Source organism: Diplotaxodon limnothrissa, linkage group LG7 (assembly GCF_057381915.1).
Source record: "Diplotaxodon limnothrissa isolate DT_005_m linkage group LG7, D_limnothrissa_male_GT1.1, whole genome shotgun sequence".
In the NCBI taxonomy this organism is placed as follows: domain Eukaryota; kingdom Metazoa; phylum Chordata; class Actinopteri; order Cichliformes; family Cichlidae; genus Diplotaxodon; species Diplotaxodon limnothrissa.
This window is the reverse complement of record NC_140602.1, coordinates 14,274,172-14,292,866: the sequence shown is the minus strand read 5'-3', so window position 1 is coordinate 14,292,866 and position 18,695 is coordinate 14,274,172. Positions and strand designations below refer to the sequence as shown.

The following is an 18,695-nucleotide window of genomic DNA, read 5'->3' as shown; positions in this document are numbered from 1 at the left end:
AACTATGCCGTTTAGCAAAAGAGTGTCGCGTCACCTCTACAGGTTTCCTGATGATATCATTTATAACAGGACACTTATCTGCTTTATGTATATCAATTTCAAATTTTTGTCACGGTGTATAATGTTTCAACAAGCAACTTTACTCCTTGGTGCAGGGTCATGTATGAGAAGCAGAGTGTACCCCAGACAGGTCGCCACCCTAACACAGAAAGGGTCAATTTAGTGGTACAATGAATGCACCAGCTGCTGTGAGGCAACTGTTCTTTTTACATTTATATTTCATACATAATTCCTTTTACAGAGAAGCAGCCCTCTTTTTACTGTTTTGCAATTTATTAAAATTTCACAGATAATTCTAGACATTTGAGAACAAATATTAGTCTACATTAAAAAACAAGAACATAAGACTTGGATCATAAAACCACTAAAAGAATATCAAGGAACTCAAGTACTGATACAGACCTACCACATACCTAATGTACTGTGTAGTACAGTGTTTCCGTTCAGCACCATGTAACTCCTTTAAATAGATTGCTTGGTGACTCAGTCTTATGTACTGTGAGTGAGTGCAGGATTAACATGGTGACGTCTTAGACAACGACCAAGGACAGTGAGCATATTACACATGCCTTATATTGTAATGTACATGTAATATACAGTATTTAGTGGACAAGCAAATTACCACAACCATTAAAGTGACACAATAAACTTGAAATGCATCATTTACCCATAAGGAGCATAGTGTACCATTGGTTAACAATTGATAATACATAAGAAGACCTGCATTGTTGTTTTCACTCCACACTGCCAACAACAGATGAACACAACCTTGGTCACTGTACACTTCATACTTCAAGTCACATGGTGTCCAGATTCAGTCAGTCTACTATAATGACTCATCGAGCCTGTTATCAAATAACACTAATGGTTGGTACAGTATTCCTGTGCCACACTTCAGAACCAACTCACCTGAAAAGTTCATCTAAGTAGTCTTACTATGAATCCACCCATGCCAGAGTTCACTTTGATCCACTCTTTCAAGCAATGGATGACTAGCAGATTACACAAGCTATAAATATTTATGTACAATCATATTTAGGCAATAAGAAAAATATATTCTCATGCAGGACAATATGCAAAAATAACTTAGAAAATGTCTCTTTCATTGAGCAAAATACTTTTAATACAAGGGCTCTATATCAGAAACACTGATACTGTTTTTTTTTTTAAAGCTAGACAAAATACCAATTCACTGATCAGATAATTGGTTTCTTTATTGATCATAAATCAATAAAGGAAAGTACCTTCTACTTAAAATATTAATGAAATATATTCTGTCACTATAAATAACATTTCTCATGTTAATTTATCGTTTTTTTATTAAATAAGCTTCCCAATTCAGTGATTGCTGGGACACTAAAGGCTTATTCATAATATTGATTAATTCATAGAATCAAAAATGTTTTAAAACATGTCGATGGCCAAGTTGAAACTGCATATCTTCCAACTTGGAAAACAAACATTTCAGTCTCCTTTGTGAAATGTAAAGTTAATTAACAGGAAGGATGGACATAATATGTAAAAGAATAATCATGAAGATGCACTTCTGTCTTCTGAAAATAATAAAACCCATAAAAATGTCCTACAATGACCATGAAATTGAGACACTAAATGACACTAAAGACAGTGCTGTACATGTGATGAGAAATGTCAAACACAGCAGGGGAAATGCTGTTTCTGTGGATTGATTCCTATGGGGGGGTTTGAGTGTGGATGGGAAGGAGGGCTGCTCCTAGGACACACTAGAGCAGTGGATGCTGGGGGAGCCCATCTGTGTGAGGACCTTGTCCAACCACTGAAGGGGACCATTAAGATGTAGCTCTATCCAGCAGGGGGTGCTGGTCACTGTCTGACGTCTGCAGAACACAAAGAAGGAAAGCACACATTTCTGTCATTGCTGAACCTTTTCTTCTGTACTATATTATAACGGTTGTTGTCTTATAGCTTATACAGTCCATATTTTTGGAAGAATTTCCCGAACAGTGATGCCAGCTCTGGGCTATTTCTGAAGCCATTCAAGTATCTCTGAGGATGTTTTTCTCCAAGGTGTTTGGTGCCAGAAATACAACACGCACCATTCATAGTCCAGTGGGAATCCCCCTTCCAGAGGCAGTTAGAAATATGTCCACACCCCACTTCATACCCCCCTCACTACTGCATGCCTGCTGCATTCTTCCTCCTCTCTTACAGAGTCACAGTTACACCATCCCCCATCACCTTCTTTTCCTGTTAAAAGTCGGCTTCAGTCAACAACCCAAAGTCATGTTTTTCTTCTTTTATTCCTCACTTCTCCAATTATGAATGAAGATGTTGAACAACCTCTTTAGAATAATGTGCATTCATTTGTGTAATAAGTTCTACAATAGATGCAATTGTCCACATGTTTCCCAAACAGAACAAATTCTTTTCTTCCAGCATTTTACTGCCTAATAAACAAAATGTTGACTCACTGAACCTCAATTTGATTGTATATGCAGTGTACAATTTAAGTTTCCACATCACGTTTAGGGAAAAAAATGCACGGCAGAGACTTGAAAGACATGAGTAATACGAGCCACTCACTAGCTGGGTCAGTTAAATGTTAACTTGTCTTCTGACCTCTAAGCAGGCCATCTACCAGCCAAAATATTTAGTACACTGACATTTATTAACTACCTGTAAATGACCTAACCAGAAAATGACATTTATTTTAATCACTACACAACCTCTACCATTTCAGAACACCATATTACACATTTACGCCACTACAACATGACATCAGTCCTTCTCACGTATTACTTTACTGTCAGTCAAATAATAAGCAAATGCAACAATATCTTATACTTTGTAAGTAATATAAGAAAAATAGTAAAATATTTACCTGTACTCAGCTCCCCAACCCTTAACAAAACTCATCCGAATAGTACACATCCTGGTGAGTTGGTAGACTGCCTCAAATCCCTGGTTGACTGACTGAGAGAGCAGCGCAGCAAACTCCTGGTTGTTGAAGATCTTCAGGTTGCAGCCTAGCAACAAAATATTTATTATCAGGTTTACTAGCACAGAGAATAAAATAAATGTCAGGAGCAGAAGAACACAGTTATACAGTCATACTCTGGTCATATTGCCTTTAATGAGTTTGTGTTTGTATGCACGTTGTGCTGACCTGGAGGTATTTTGCACACAGTGGCAGGATGCCACCCATAGCGCTGGTTGCAGTTAGGGCTTTGGACAAAGATGGCGCTATCACTGAGACATTCTGCAAACACCTCACCCCCGATGTAGTATAACCTCACACCCCGACCTGGAAAAAGAGGAGGAAAAAAAAGCTAGCTCAGCATAAAACAACCTTCACATATAATCAGAACAAATTTATGCCGTCGCTTCGAAATACAGTTAATACCTATGTGTCTGCGTGTGAGTTCTACTCCTGAGTTGCGGTTGACGTTTGACAGCAAGCCCAGACAGAAGCGTTCGGAGTTGGAGGGATCTGTGAATCCATCTACTGTAAGGGAGGGTTGTGAAGCGTGGAAGGTCTCTCCAACACGCTGGTTCAACTCATAATAGGAGATGGAGCACCAGAAGGCAGATTCACAATATGTCACAGGTTGAAAGTCTGGTAAGACAAAGAGACATTTACAGGTTTAATCTATTTCCATGATGAAAGAATTAAATAGTTGAATAGCTCTGTCATCAAATTGATGCTGAAGGTGCAGCATCATGACAAAGTCCTGACAAGGTTTCCTTTGGTTCCTCTCCAAAAGCTCTTTCCCATGACCTTCAATAACCTCAGCCAGACATGAAATACCTTTCTTAAAAAGCAAAACAAAACAAGGACCTCCTAGTTTGTCTCCACATAGAATAACCCGCCACGCAGACATTTACTGCATTATCTTAAAGCTGCATGTAGCTAGTTTTTCCACACATAAGAACAGAGCAAACACAAAGACTCCATTCATACCATACTTACTGCCCTGAAGCTAAGCCAGACACGATCCACTCACTCAAGTGTGTGCATATATTGCTCATCAGTCTCATAAACAGACATTCAAAAACACCAACCCCCCCAAAATAAATAAATAAATAACATAATGTTCTCCACAAATAAATAAACAAACCAACAAGAAAATCAAGGATAGTAATGCAAGTGATGCATTGATCCAATGCAGAAGTGTCATAAAATACAGTTGCTTCAATGGCTGCAACAAGAGAGATGGACTCCCATGTGAAAATGTTTCACTTAACAGCTAATTTGCACCTTCTTAACAACTGTACTAATGACGAAATTTTGTATACATGTTTTTTCTTAATATATCTTATATAGTGAATTTTTTTGGAGACTTTAAAATTAGGTGTTTAGCCACATTGAGTGAGAGCTAGGGCAATAAAAGCAATTACAGCCACTATAGCTGACTGCTAGGGTTTACCTCTTCTAATTTAAGTTACTGAAATGTGCCTTTTGACTGTAATTGTGGTGTGTGTAGTTTTTGAAAGATGACAATGGAACTGTCTGACAGATAAAGTGGCCTGCACGGTAGTACAGACTGTCCACGAAGTTTGTGCTTCAGTTGTGGTGACTGGAATTGTATTGCACCCATACAGTTTATTGAAGCATCCTGTTAGCCACATTTGTTGGTGTTGCTGTCTAAATATGGTCACTTGTGACCAAAAAACCCCCCAAAAACTGTTGTGTGTGTTACCCAACTGAGCCACCAGGATCCCAGCCCCAGTGTCCATTTACATCTATTAATGGAGCAGCCAATAGAGCATAACTACATACCGCTGATGCAAATGCTTCTTTACCATTATAAATTAATAATCTGCAGTTCAGGTGTACATGATGATAGTGTCTATCAGCCAGTGTCTTTCAGCATTTATTTAGGTATTAAAGAGTGAGCACAAGCATGTGTACAGTAGAGTTGTGGCAAGTTTTCATACAACAGTGACCATTTCAGACTATATAAAGTCATTATGCATCCGTGTTTTTTCATGTGGGGCGATTGCCCTCTTGAAGTAAATTCAATAAGTGTTCATTTTACATTTAGAGGTTGAGATCAGACTAAAAATATTGAAATATGACCAATTACACTAACCAAATAAAGAAAATCAGAAAAGGGTAGTTACCTTGTAGAAATAAATAAAAACCACTTAGTGTTTGAAAAAATTCAGTTTTCATGTGAATTCAAGAGAAAAAAGCAAGCCTAATTAAATTATTGTCATCCATGCTAGTTAAGGAACTTTGACCATTTTAACGGTTTGAAAACTAAATGGCTCTTTTGCCAACTTCTCATCTCTACTATTCCAAATACAGACAAACATATGGAGAAAAAAACCCAGTTAAATCCCTTGCGCTCCTCAAATTTGAATCAAGCAACACACCTCAAAATCATTATGATAGCTTTGACCATTCAATTTGTTTTATAGGCTCTGTTGCATGACACACACTTTAGCGATGACAGGCTCTAACACATGAATTAAGTGCAAATATTCTATTACAGCACTTGTACTTTTAATGATATCATTACTACAGGTTTGACTTTCGTAATAACTGGAGAACCATTTATAAAGTTTCTTTTTAAATATGTTATTATCAATTTTTTTCCCATTCACTATTGGGCAGTTCTGTTACTGCTCAGTTTTGTTATATATACATATATCTTGGAGGGTGTAATAAGCTTTTTCCTAACAAGCAAAAAACTTCAAATCCAGATTAAACACTGGATTTTAAATGAATGGCTGAAATTTCTATTGGCGCACATAACTTAAAATATGTCCAGGAGCTAAAGCTGAGTAAACTTGACTGACTGATGTTACTTACCAGGATTATTGTTTGCAGGGGATACAGGATTGGGTGACAGGCTGGGTGAACCTGAAACAGAGTGGTAATAGAAGGTGGGTTCATGACCATTATAAGCTGTAATTAGAGTAGTATAAGCTTCAGGTGTGTGTACAGTCAGGTGACTCACTTGTGTCCATGCTGTGGTTAAGCTGGTGATCATTTGTCTCACCATCCTCACTCAGGTACCCTGGTGGGGGAGTTTCTGTAACACATGGGTTAAGCACACATCATTGTTCTTTTGCGTGTTTAAACTGCTTCTGTGATACAACTACACAAATACAATATTTTAATATAATATAAAAACTGCACTCAGGAACAACATTTTTGGGGCATGAGCCACAAACTAAATCATCCCTGAGAAAAATAATTTAGAGACCGAGTCAAGAATGAGTGGGATGTGTTTTTTGCTTTTTTTCCCCTCACCAGGAATATAGTTGTTCTGGGGCTCAATGCCAGCGGGAAAATTGGTGTTTTCAGGGATGGATGGGCTGTAGTCATCCAGTGGTGGGAACTCGGCAGGGATGTCTGTATGTCGTGGCACTAAAACGGGAGGCAAAACTGGAGACAGTGGATCAGATCAGTTCTGTACCCAGTTTGGAGAAAGCTTTAATTTAACTACAATCATGTGGAACACGTAGCAATTAAGAACACTCACTTGGTGTCTCCACCCTCTGGTAGTGATAGGGGTTGACACATACTTCATCCTTCTTGGTGTGAAAGGCAAATTCACAGTGGTCGGCAGCTCTGAGTTCATGGTGGGACTGCAGATCCGGCCAGCGCCACAAGCGGCAGTAGATCACATGAGGAAGACCTTTTCTGTGGGAAACCTGCAGACGTCCATCCAAAGACCTGAAAGACATCACAGTCGAAATATAAAACATTCAGATTAAATTTAGTCACTCTGTGCTGGTTTACCCTCAATTGTTTCACTAAAATATTTTTCATCTTCAATACAGCTCACAAAATATGTCCAAGAATAAAACAGGGCCCCAATTCTACTGACACCTGGGTTAATAATAACAGAATGTAAATGTCTATTTTTACATTTGAAGTGGAAAAGGCCAACCATGAAGCAGCTTTCGTTAAAACTAATAATAATATTTAAGTACTTAACCTCCTAAGACCCGAACTCTTCCACAGCATGCATTTTTAATTTATCTTTGATATTTGGGCATATTGGGCCCCGATGAATGTAAAAACAAAGAATTACCAGATTTTATTTTTTTTTTTTTTACCAAATTTTCGTTTCTAAGAAAAATGAGAGCCACAAATTAGGATATTTGTTTAAAATTTCAATAGAACAGTAGCAGTATAATGTCCTCGTAAGTGGATATCAGGCCCTTGTAGAGCAAAATTGAGTATTTGGGTCTAAATAACCAAAAATGTGATGTCCACATATGTGGACGCCAGGTCCTAGGAGGTTATGGTACCTTTGTAGTGTAAACCTATGTATACCCTCATGTAACTGAAATTTAAAAAAATGCAAAGGAAGGATTGTCTTGGAATCTCAGTGTGGGGTAACTTTTTGATGACTTAACATTTCAGTTTATTGTGGAGCTGTGCAACATGAAAAGTGGTTTTCATTCTTTGGCCAAGTTTTAAGTGCACAAATAATCTTTTTATGCATTAACTTCTTAAAATGAACTGGAAAAACTTTTTTTTTTCAATGATGAGTTTTTTGACCCAACGTAGATTCTGCTGTGCTGTCCCTCCCTCAACTGTGAATGGCCCAATGACCTAAGTGCCAATCACTCTGCTTCCTGTCTACACTCACTGCTGATTGGAGTGATCCAGCACATAAAGTTAATCAGTGAATTTACTTGGGCGTTGCCCTTTTTAAGTCCAGCATGTACGTTCCTTTGCACGGTGATTTAATGTAACCCACCAACCTTCTGGGTCTCTTGAACATTGATTTAGTTGTTGATGTTGCAAGACACTAAGAAGACGTATGTGTCTTTAAGGTACTCTTTACTACCTGGGATAACGGGCACTAATAACACTGTTTTAGAGACGTAATAACAGACACTCTGCTCACATTGTGCACACATTACTTGTTCTTTTGTTATTCACATTATGGAAAAAGGTGGTATTTTTATTTTCAACACTCACATGACCTACTGTCCCTCCAGCTCGTCCCTTGAATCACAACACAATGTGGCTCATACATCTTATTTTCAACCAAAACCAACCAAAACCAAAACCAGGATAGAACCAAAATCAGGTTCTATCCTGATTCTCTCCACCCATGTCTCTCTGAACTAAGACATAACACTAAGAGCTCCTTGAAAGCAATACCATCTGCAGGACACATTCTGCAAGATTGTTTTTGTAACAGCTATACAAGAGTCTCAAAAATGTCCTCTATTTTAATGAGGACTGTAGATTCTTGTCATTTTTGTAGCTTCATGTAGAGATGCTTAGTGAGACTGACACACAAGGACCCAGTGAGGCCCAGTTAGCAATGCAATACCTAAAAGGGTGGTTTTATTTTTCAGACATACAAAACAGACCACAGAATTTTAATGGTTTAGTATAATGACAATATCCACATTTAATTTTGTTCTCTATAAGCCTTGTGTTCACTATGCAATTTTGCCTCACAATGGGGGCAAAATCTTCAAGGAAAATGTGCAACCAGAACAGAGGATGGCACTTCTGTTTTTTCCAGTAGCTAAAATGACAAATGGTGGAACGACTGGAAGAACTGCGGAAAGGCTAAAATGAAAAAACAAGAGCCCCATTGTTAAAGATTTCAAATAAAGCAATGAGGGACAAAATCTCATTTTAAGATGAGAGAAAACAAGGTCCAGTTGCCAATATTGTTACTATAATCAGTAAGTAACAGAGCTTACTTTTCATTAGCGTAATACAATCAGGTATTTAAAAAATAGAAGGAACTCCAGTCCTCCTTATGATGACCTGCAGCATTATTTCCTGGGTCAGCTTAGGTCAGCATTTGCAAGCCTCAGCTGAGAGGCTGGCCTGGGCTAGTCTCCCTGGTTTGCCACTCTGACATGATGTCACACAGCCAGTTGAGGCAACCTTCCTGTTTAGCTGAATATACAACAACAGTACATCTACCAGCCAGGAAGTTAGAGCATCACACTACCAACCAAATCACCCCCCGAGTAGAAGACAAACCACTTTCTGTCAAAGACTCCAACTCCAGAAGCAACCACAAGCAGCTGATTATACTACATAAATAAATGCAAGTGCAGCGCAAAGTGCCTGCATCTGCAGAAGCGCATTAAAAAATGTTAACAACGTTTGTCTTTGTTAAAGCACATCTGGTGGCCTACTAGTTAAGACACACACTATATGGACCTAGGATTTCAGTATCACCAGCTGCTCAGTTTTTATTTACATCTGTTCATTTTAACCAAAACGCAAGTCCCTTCATTGCATTTATGTAGTTTTATACAACAATGCACCAGTATGGAACTTGAGGGTCAATAATTCAAAATGATCCTATAGCCAATATAGTGTAATAAACAATAATATTAATCTAACAAATGCAAGAATATGAACAGACATACTGTCTACGTCCGGTTTTATAAGATATCTTTTATCAATGTTGGGTTCCACACCATCTTAAATAATCAGGGTTGTTTCTGGCTTCCCATTATGCTCGCAAGCATGGCTTTGCCACATGTAGTTAAGCTAACCCAGATGTTTTGTCTTATTTAACCTAAGTTTTTGCAATTTCCTCTTATTTGTGGTCATTTGATAAAGAGAAATGTATTTTCTGCTTGAGTGAATGATATCAAGGTTAAAAGTAAGTATTAGTATAATTTCATAATAGGCCAATCATTAACAAAACTCCAAAAAATAACTGAATTGTTTTAACAGTGGCATTAATTAAATGCTTACCTAAGGGCAAGAAACACAACCCATTACCAATATATTTGAAATCTACAGTAAACAAGAGAGGTTTACATTATAATACCAATGAACTTAACTTTTTTAATAGGGGTGCAACGATACACAAAATTCACGGTTCGGTTTGGTTCGATACTTTGGTGTCACGGTTCGATATTTTTTCGATACAAAAAAATGTTCATGCCTTTTTAATTTGTCATTTATTAAAATTATAAATATATATTTTAACTCAAAAGTACAGTTTTTTAATTTAATGTTACTGAAAAAAAAGTAATTTAAAAAATAAATATATCTCAGGGCTCTCAAAATTTCAAAATCCCTGGTAGCCCTTCGGGCAGGGACTCTTCAGTTTTTGGTAGCCCAAAATAAATGTAAGTAGCCCGAATAAAAAAGAGAGCAATTTTTTGATTGATGTTTTGTTTCCTTTACAATATTATACATTAAAGTATAATATTGTAAAGGAAACAAAACATTAATCAAAAAAATTGTTGAAAAACAAATTACAACATTGTATAAAAATTACAATCATCAACTCAAATACTTGGTTCTAATTGAACAGAAATTTCTATGAACTTGTAAGAACTGTGTAGGACATGAATCAGTCTGTGTCAGATCCTGAATTTGAAATTTCCACTGAAGTCACGGGTAAGAGACAAGTGGAACCAAGATCTAGGCCATTTGCTTTTTGAAGTTTGCAAAGACTGCTAAATTTTGCCAGTGGTAGTTCACTCTTTGCAACATAGTACGCTGTTCTAAACAGATTTTTCAGGTTTATTTTTAGTATGTTATTTTCAATTGGTGTTTGTTCTGGGAAAGATATTGCAGACTGAGCAATAATGCATTTCTTGCATTTCTCATGGGTTCTAATGGGGGCCTTTCTTAAAATGACTGGTCCCAGTAACAGAGGCGCTTGTAGACTCAGGAATCGAGAGAAAACCAACAACGCACCCGGCAGAACATTATGTTATTTACACGGGTGCACATAAGTGGTCTGCATGTGCGCATTCGCTGTCAAAATAAAAGACGCGCACCAGATAAGAAGTTGCAACGCGCGTTTGCGTCCATATAAAAGGCACTGTTTTTGTCCGCTAGAGTGGGATTTTCACGGCACATTGTGCACCACATCTCTGTGCATTCTTCATTTGTTTGAAGCCAGCTCACCTCCTGCAACCACTTTTCCGAGAATACGCGCTTCTTTTGTGGTTCGGACTCCTTCTGACATTTGTTTGGAGGTAGAGGAACACCAAAGTAATTGCTTAAACGAGCTTGCTTCTTCGATATCTTTAAGAGTTCTAAACAAATGTCTGTCCTCCTCCAGAAAATCTTATGTATGCAAACACGCGTTGCAACTTCATATCTTGTGCGCGTTTTTTTTTTTTGTTTTTTTTTTGACAGCGAATGCGCACCTGCGGACCACTTATGTGCAGCCCCGGTTATATAGCTCGTCATATTGCAGCCACAGAAATTCTTTTGTCCATGAAACCATAAAGCTGCACTTTCTTTTTGCCTTATAGTCTGATTTGTCATAACTTTTCCGTTTTGTGGTAAGCTTTTCTTTGGCTGTCACTTCTTCACCCTGACCTGTCTTATTTGGCTCAGCAGAACTAAAATATATATCCTGCTGCTTTTACACACCACTCGCATAACGGTCAGCGATTCTCTGCGCGATCAACCTCTCACATGTTTAAGCTGCGGGAGATTTCACTTGTCATGTTTGCATAGTAAGCTAACGATTGATAAGACGATGTCAGAGGAATTTGTGCGCAAATTATCATCACTCACCAATCAGTGCTGTCGCTCTCTATACACAGTTCGCGCGATTGCAAAGTGAAAGCAAAAAACAAGCGCAAATTCAAACGCGATTTCAATATGTCACATATTGACAGTGGCTCACCGATGCCAATGACATAATTACCCAGCTACATTTCTGAAAGAATGCAAAAGCATTGACATATATTTTTCCTTCAATAGCCCGACGGGCAGGGCAGAGATAGATTTTGGTAGCCTGACTGGAAAAACCGCTAGCCCCGGGACGTCGGGCTAGCGATTTTGCAAGCCCTGTATCTGATTGAGGAATCACTCATCTTTGGAAAAGAGAGTTTATTACAGAGGCTCTTTCCAAAATAAAAGCAATACTATACACTTCTTCTGGGCTATATTCTCAGCAGCATATTGTAGCGGGTCAGGGCTGTTCGGGGTTCTGTTTGTACAGTTATGTTTTGTTTATGTTGCCATAGTGACGGGTGACGCCCTCTCGATGCGACGGTGTGTTCTTCCGGGGTCAGAGGGCGCCCTGTGTGGTGGTGTTGTTGTTGTTGCTGCGCGGTTTCCGCGCTGAGCAGTTAGCTAGCGGCAGTGTTCTTCTGCAGATGTCAATAAACGGCTGTGCTCCCTGGCTAGCTCACGGGAAGCAAGACCAAACGACACCTCCGTCTCCTCCTTGTCTGAGCTCGCCACATTGGTGTCAGAAGTGGGATGATGGTGGCACCCCATGTTCTGACCCGAGTGACTTTTCCCCCGCCGGTCGTGACCGGCCGGTGCGCCAAAAGAAGGCACCTGGACATTTGCAGGACTTTGTGTGGGGCAATGGGGTCGTCGGAGACGACTGACCCCTTAGGTGGGGGCTATGTAGCGGGTCAGGGCTGTTCGGGGTTCTGTTTGTACAGTTATGTTTTGTTTATGTTGCCATAGTGACGGGTGACGCCTTCTCGCTGCGACGGTGTGTCCTTCCGGGGTCAGAGGGCGCCCTGTGTGTTGTTGTTGTTGTTGCTGTGCTGTTGCCGCGCTGAGCAGTTAGCTAGCGGCAGTGTTCTTCTGCAGATGTCAATAAACGACTGTGCTCCCTGGCTAGCTCACGGGAAGCAAGACCAAACGACACCTCCGTCTCCACCTTGTCTGAGCTCGCCACAATATTAAACATAAATCATGTGCTAACGGCTGTCTAAATGACTCGAGTAAAGTTTGTAGCATGCATGCTTGTTGTTTTTGTCTGCTTCCACTTGTCTTTGCACTAGGATGATGTCAGCGTCAACGGGCAGTCATATTCGTTGTGTTCCCACTAGTGCTGTCAGCGTTAATCTCGTTGAAATGACGTTAACGCCACAACACGGCAAATCTCCGTTAACGAGCTATCCCTGATCGCCCCGTGCGTGGGGCTAGACGGCCAACACGTTAACGAGCTCCCACCCATGTAATTGAGCATTGCGTGGCACATCCAACATACTGTTTTACTTTAGTCCATGACGCGCTTACCTTCAGGGTCATACGTCACATGAAAACCAAAATAATTCCAAACGCCAGATCTGAATGAGGGTGGGGGAGGTTCAATTTGCCATGTTGCAAGGGGAGCTTAACTTCTGTCTCGCTAGCTTGTCCTGCGCTCTTCCTTCTGGCAATGCTGTCTGTGTTGAAGCTCAGTGGATCTGCGCTCGACAGTGCAGCCTAGGCGGAGTAGTCGAACGCAGATTCACTGAGCGCTCAACACAGACAGCATTGTCAGAAGGAAAGTTGATAAAATAAATTACAAATTTTGTATTGTTCGATACATATGCGTACCGAACCGAAAGCACTGTATCGAACGGTTCAATATCGATACGAGTATCATTGCACCCCTATTTTTTAACATGACCAGTTAAAAGGCAAACCTTTGCAGTAAGCTCATACTTTTTACTCTACTTACTGTGGGTGCTTTAAAATCAGTCATGGATGCCAGAAAATTGTGGTGCGCTTAGTTTCACAGTTTTGACATTTTGGTACATAATAATTTCCTGCTGGTTAAGTTCATTCTAGGTGCAAGCACCTCAGGCAAGCACTTGACCACTCTAAATGCTCACAACCCCTTTCTCTCCACGCCACATTAGAGGAGGTGATGAAAGTACAGCACAATGCAGGCTGGCTGCAATACAGAATCACTGAGTCACTCTATCCCCAAAAGATAGCAACACAGCTGTTATTCTGTAAAGTCTACTGTCTATGAACCCACTGACAACTTGAACCACAATCCAAACAGTGGCCCACGCCCTCCCTAGAGCCCAGAGCACATTCCGAACAACTGAGAAAAAGGTTTTAATGTAGGTTACCACCCATGCTTTGACATCCACACTTACTGTGATGGGAGACTCCCAGTTTTGTTAGCAATCAGGCCTACAAGCTGCCTTTTAGGGCTTGGAAAAAATTTCTGGAGGCTTGTTAAGGTCACTGAAGCTCCTTTTGTACTAATTATTAAGAGGAAAAAAAGGTGTGGAACAGCCCTATTTGTTTTATGTGGGAACAAAAGCTAAAGAAACAAAGAATCTTTTTAAATAGCAGGCTTTGTGTTATACCAATGTCTTTACTGTCATTGCTATACCTGTAGCAACAACCTGGCATAATATAGCAGTTTATCACATTCCATGTTCCAGTTAGACAACACGCTTATATATTTACCACCTCCCCAATTTGTCAATCAGCATTATCCTTCGTTCTTACTGGTAGCTGCTTCAATGGGCTCGCCTCTAACTTGAAAAAGGTTCAACTCTGACCAACCACTTTGTACTGCTAACCTTTAGAATCAACTTTCACTCTTACATTTGTCTGAATTTTACTGACATTCCACAGAGACCCCCACTAAATTTATGCCAGTCTCTTCCTGTGAGGACAACCCTTAAGTCCCTGGGCCTCTACTGGACGGGACACCATTCTTAAAATGCTACATCTTGTTTTGGTGTTTTGATTGTGGCACTGGAGACCTGAATTGATTTGAAAGACATAGCTTATGAGTTACACCACTCTGACACTCATCAAACCGTTTACTAATCACTCATGCCAACAGGGAAACACTCATTCTGGAATTGAATACTGCCATTTTGAAATGTTTTATCATAAGATAAAGTGATCATTAAAACCAACTTTGTATTGACTTGTATAACCTTTCACTTTAAAGGGATAAGGTGACCCAAAGCATGCCAGCAAAACGCCACCATAAAATAAGTAGGGGCTTAAGGTCCAAATTTTTTCTGTGACTGTCACAGGTCTCAAGGTCATGGTAACAACATTCATTATGTTAACTCCTTACCCATAGAAAGCTAACAAGGAGTAACCCTTTAATCTCTTTTATGAACTGAGTGGTTCTTTCATATTTCAGGCCTGCTTATAGAACAAAATGATTGGGCGTGCATCAGAGATTAATGGGAATGGTCTCTGCCTATGCAGCTACACTTGGAACCCAATAGTCACAAAACCAGGTCTGTTTGGATATACTGAGGTGTCAAACCTAGTCATTAAGGGGAGATCTTTATAAGGGAAAGGGGCTACTTTTTGTGTCCTTTGATTGAAGACTGTATACAATAAGTAAACACATTTACTTATGAGTAAACATATTTAACTGCACACATGCACTGAGTTGTCTAAACGCTTAAAAACACCTTCCTAATATTGGGTAGGACCCAGCATACAGACAAAACAGTTTTGGGAAACCTCTGGGGATGTCCAGGACTGTCTGGCACCAGGACACTGACAGGAGACCCTTTAGGCTGGAATAAAGTCTTCCTTCATCAGGCCTGTTCTTGCCCACTGATGCTTGATTAGATTGGAAAGAATCCAGGGAGTGTGATGCCAGGTTGAGACATTTGTGAACTGCTTTTTTATGTTGTGGAGTGTGTCCCTGCTTAGGGATTCCACTGCCACCAGATGAGTGAGGCAAGTAATCATGTTTAAGATGGTGTTACATGTCAAAGTGCTGTCCGCATGAATCCCGGCCAGCAACCACCAAAACACTGCAGTCTGACAAAATGATCAGAGTTAAGTATTTCACTAAGGATTTTTATGTTGTGCCTAATCAGTCTACTTCTGTGCACTGATTCAAAGCACCGGTAATACAACTATGTGGCTCCAATGTGATGTGTCACACCCAGTGAGTCCACCTCATATGTCTGACAAATTGTGCAGGTCTAATACAGATGGGTATCCCATATGGGGAATCCCAAACTGGACTCTTATTATAACTTTCCCAGAGAACAGACACACACAGTCTAAACATCCTCTATGAGTCAAGCTCCAGCTTAGCCAAACCACTCCCTCTCAGTTTATCACATGTGTGAACTGTGGACATATTTATGCAGCACTAGTTAGCATGTCAGCAGGTGAAGCTAGCTCGGAGATAAACACTCACTACTACAGCATTGCCTCACAATTACATGCTGCACAGCTGGTCTTACTACAGATCATATCGTTGCGCAAACTAATGCTGGAAAATAACATAACAGACTCTAATATATGGGTTGAAACACACCATATTATTCCTTTAACGCTACCAGGCAAATAATATATATATATATATATATATATATATATAAATAAAATTGCCTGTAAGGAGTTAACATCTGCAGAACAAAATTGTATCTATTTAACACGGGTTAAGATGATAAGATGATAGAGCTAATGTTAGCTCTAAATACAATGCACGATTGGTTTTATTCTGGCGGCAGGTCCAATCAAAATCCATGTCATAACATCAAACGCTTTATGTTGTCTTTGATGTGGCAATTCGCCAGTTTGACTTTGCTCTCTATAAAATAGAGCTGCTTTAAATACAAACATCTGCTAATATCAACTCAAGCTAACTACCTAGCTGCTTGGGCTAACGCTAGCTGTCACCAGCATTAGCTTGCTAGCTCACTTATTCAGAGGCAGTCAGTCAGCGCTCTGTCTTTGTCTTTACCTGGGTATAGTTAGGCATTTTGTGTTGACATTCTGTGTTGTGATGGCCTTCTCCAGCTCGTCCAGCTGTCCCGTCCGTTTTAACTTCTTCACCAGACTTTTGACAGCTTTTTCACACCATTTTTCCTCCTGTCCGTTCTGCTCTCCTTTCTTCCAGCCAAGAAGCCTCTTCACAACTGGAGGGGTGAACGGTAAGATAGACATTTTAACCTGCAACTGCAACAACTAGTTACAGCTCCTATCTTTAATTTATTACTGTAGACACTTTGTTTTTTCAGACTTTCAACTATTTAGCTTGCTAGCTAAACTCCTAGACAGGTGAATGTCTGATGGCTGCCGGGGGCTCAGAACCAGCAGCAGCGGTGCGCGTCGCAGCTTCCCTCCGTTCAAGTATGCTCAGTGTCGGCGTGCAGCAGGACCTCGGCCAGCCTGCCTGCCTGCCCCTCCTCCTGCTCCTCAGTCAGCTGGTCTGCCCTACTGCACCTGTATCACACAACTTTCTTACACATTACACAGCCACTAAATGCTACTTAGTATATAGAACAAAAAAAAAAACAGTGACATAAAATACACGCTTCTTTCTTAGACGATTAAAAATATAAAGCTAAACAAATTAATTAAAATAAAAATCTTCTTAAATGTATGTGATGTTCAATCTTAAACTTATGAAACTTTAATATATAATTTCTCAGTGTTTATTTAGTAATCAGTGAAGAAGGTGTATTGGCGACTAAAAACCTGCACGAGAAACGGGGGAGGGGGAGGAGGACAAAAAAGTATATGAGCACTGAAAAGTGATCCAACTTTTGCATTTACTGTGTCCGAGAATAGAAGACCCTTGGGAGTAATCCCTTTGATCCCCTCATAAAGGTGATTTAATTTCACTTCAGATGCATCTTTCCAGAAATGTATGAGGAGGGTCACTGTGCATTCAGTGGTATTTCAGGGTTTATGGTTTTATTGATAAGTGCACTGCCTCCCGTAAACAGCTGTGTGCCTGCGCTATAAATACTCCCATCCAGGACAAGCCCCTCTTCCCTCTCTTTATTTATAGCTTCTATCAATGACTCCTGTCTATTTTTAAGTAAGTATTTGGCATAGCTCCTTACTTCCTTCATCCTAAATAAATATTATAGCTGTCTTGGCAATGTCACAAGGACACCTTCATGACTCTCTGTTCACCAGCCAGCTGAGTGCTGCATGTATCTGAAAGTATTCCAGTGTTCAGTGCATTTATCTCAAAAACACCCAAGGGCTTATAATGGAAGTATGATTACAATTATATATTATTACAGATTTTCTTCAGATGTCACTCATTAAAGGGGGACCTATTGCGTGCTTCCTCATTATTTTATCTTATATATTGTTCCAATACTGGGTTGAAATAATGGTGACGCTGTGTGCAGGTTATCCCTACGAGCCAAAGGCTCAGGCTTCAAACTGCTGCACACACTCGTTTTAGAACAACGCATACATGCTCATCTCAGGCACACAGCTCTGGCTCTGAGCAGACACTGCCCATCCAGTTGCAATTCAAACCTTCTACTTGCAGGGGTGAGCCAATCAGAAGAAAGATGCCATAAAGGGAGGGGGAATGGAGCTAAAAGGGCTTGTTTCAGACAAAAGATGAACTAGAGTGCTGCATCAAGGTGCATTACAAGATAACTGAGGAATTGGTTTTGACATTTAAGTAGTAGAGTCTATAGGGGAAAAAAGCTGCACGTCATGTTGTCTATAAACAATGACATCATTTATAGAATGACAGAAAATAATTTAATAATAATAATTTATTCATAATAACAATTTGATCTTAGTTTGGTGATCCCTTGGTGAATTAAGAAGCAGCTGAAGTGGCTTAACAATGTTTATAAGTGTGTCTACAGTGTAGCATCCTGGCTGTTCCATACAGATATCTAGGTTCAGACAGATCTGACTTTAAAAGACTCAATTTAAGTAAAATGAAATTTGGAAAAGTCTTACTCTGTGTTTTAAAATATTTCTGCCACTGATAAGCACAACAGGAGAGTGATGAGTGCTGCTTTTTTTTCTACTTGGATTGTTTGTTGCAGGGCCACCTCTCTTTACTGCCACAGGAGCATAAGCTGGACAGCCAGTGTGGAGAGTTTTTGTCAGTGTGTGTGTTTGTGTGTGTGGTAGAGAGAGAGAGAGAGAACTAGAGCATTTGGGCAAAATGTGTCAGATGGGGGGTCAACGGGCCACAGCTGGCATTAGAAGGTCTTCT

General features: G+C 39.9%; 1 protein-coding gene across 1 annotated transcript; it reads right to left on the bottom strand.

The window, feature by feature from the left end:
• Positions 1 to 1,698: 1,698 nt before the first annotated feature.
• On the bottom strand, positions 1,699 to 16,829 carry smad3b (SMAD family member 3b). Its single transcript, XM_085357484.1, has 9 exons — positions 16,455 to 16,829; positions 6,534 to 6,727; positions 6,302 to 6,436; positions 6,006 to 6,080; positions 5,858 to 5,908; positions 3,443 to 3,655; positions 3,206 to 3,343; positions 2,921 to 3,065; positions 1,699 to 1,916 (listed from the first exon to the last, which is right to left on the bottom strand). The coding sequence occupies exons 1-9, from the start codon at positions 16,655 to 16,657 to the stop codon at positions 1,793 to 1,795; spliced, it is 1,278 nt and encodes a 425-aa protein (XP_085213610.1). The 5' UTR covers positions 16,658 to 16,829; the 3' UTR covers positions 1,699 to 1,792.
• Positions 16,830 to 18,695: the final 1,866 nt, after the last annotated feature.

Excerpts from the sequence above, each read along its gene's own strand:
- smad3b (XM_085357484.1), bottom strand. The coding sequence starts at position 16,657 with ATGTCTATCTTACCGTTCACCCCTCCAGTTGTGAAGAGGCTTCTTGGC. Across the intron at positions 6,081-6,301 it reads CCAGAACAACTATATTCCTG|AAACTCCCCCACCAGGGTAC; the intron begins GTGAGGGGAAAA and ends CATGTGTTACAG. Across the intron at positions 5,909-6,005 it reads TAACCACAGCATGGACACAA|GTTCACCCAGCCTGTCACCC; the intron begins GTGAGTCACCTG and ends ACTCTGTTTCAG.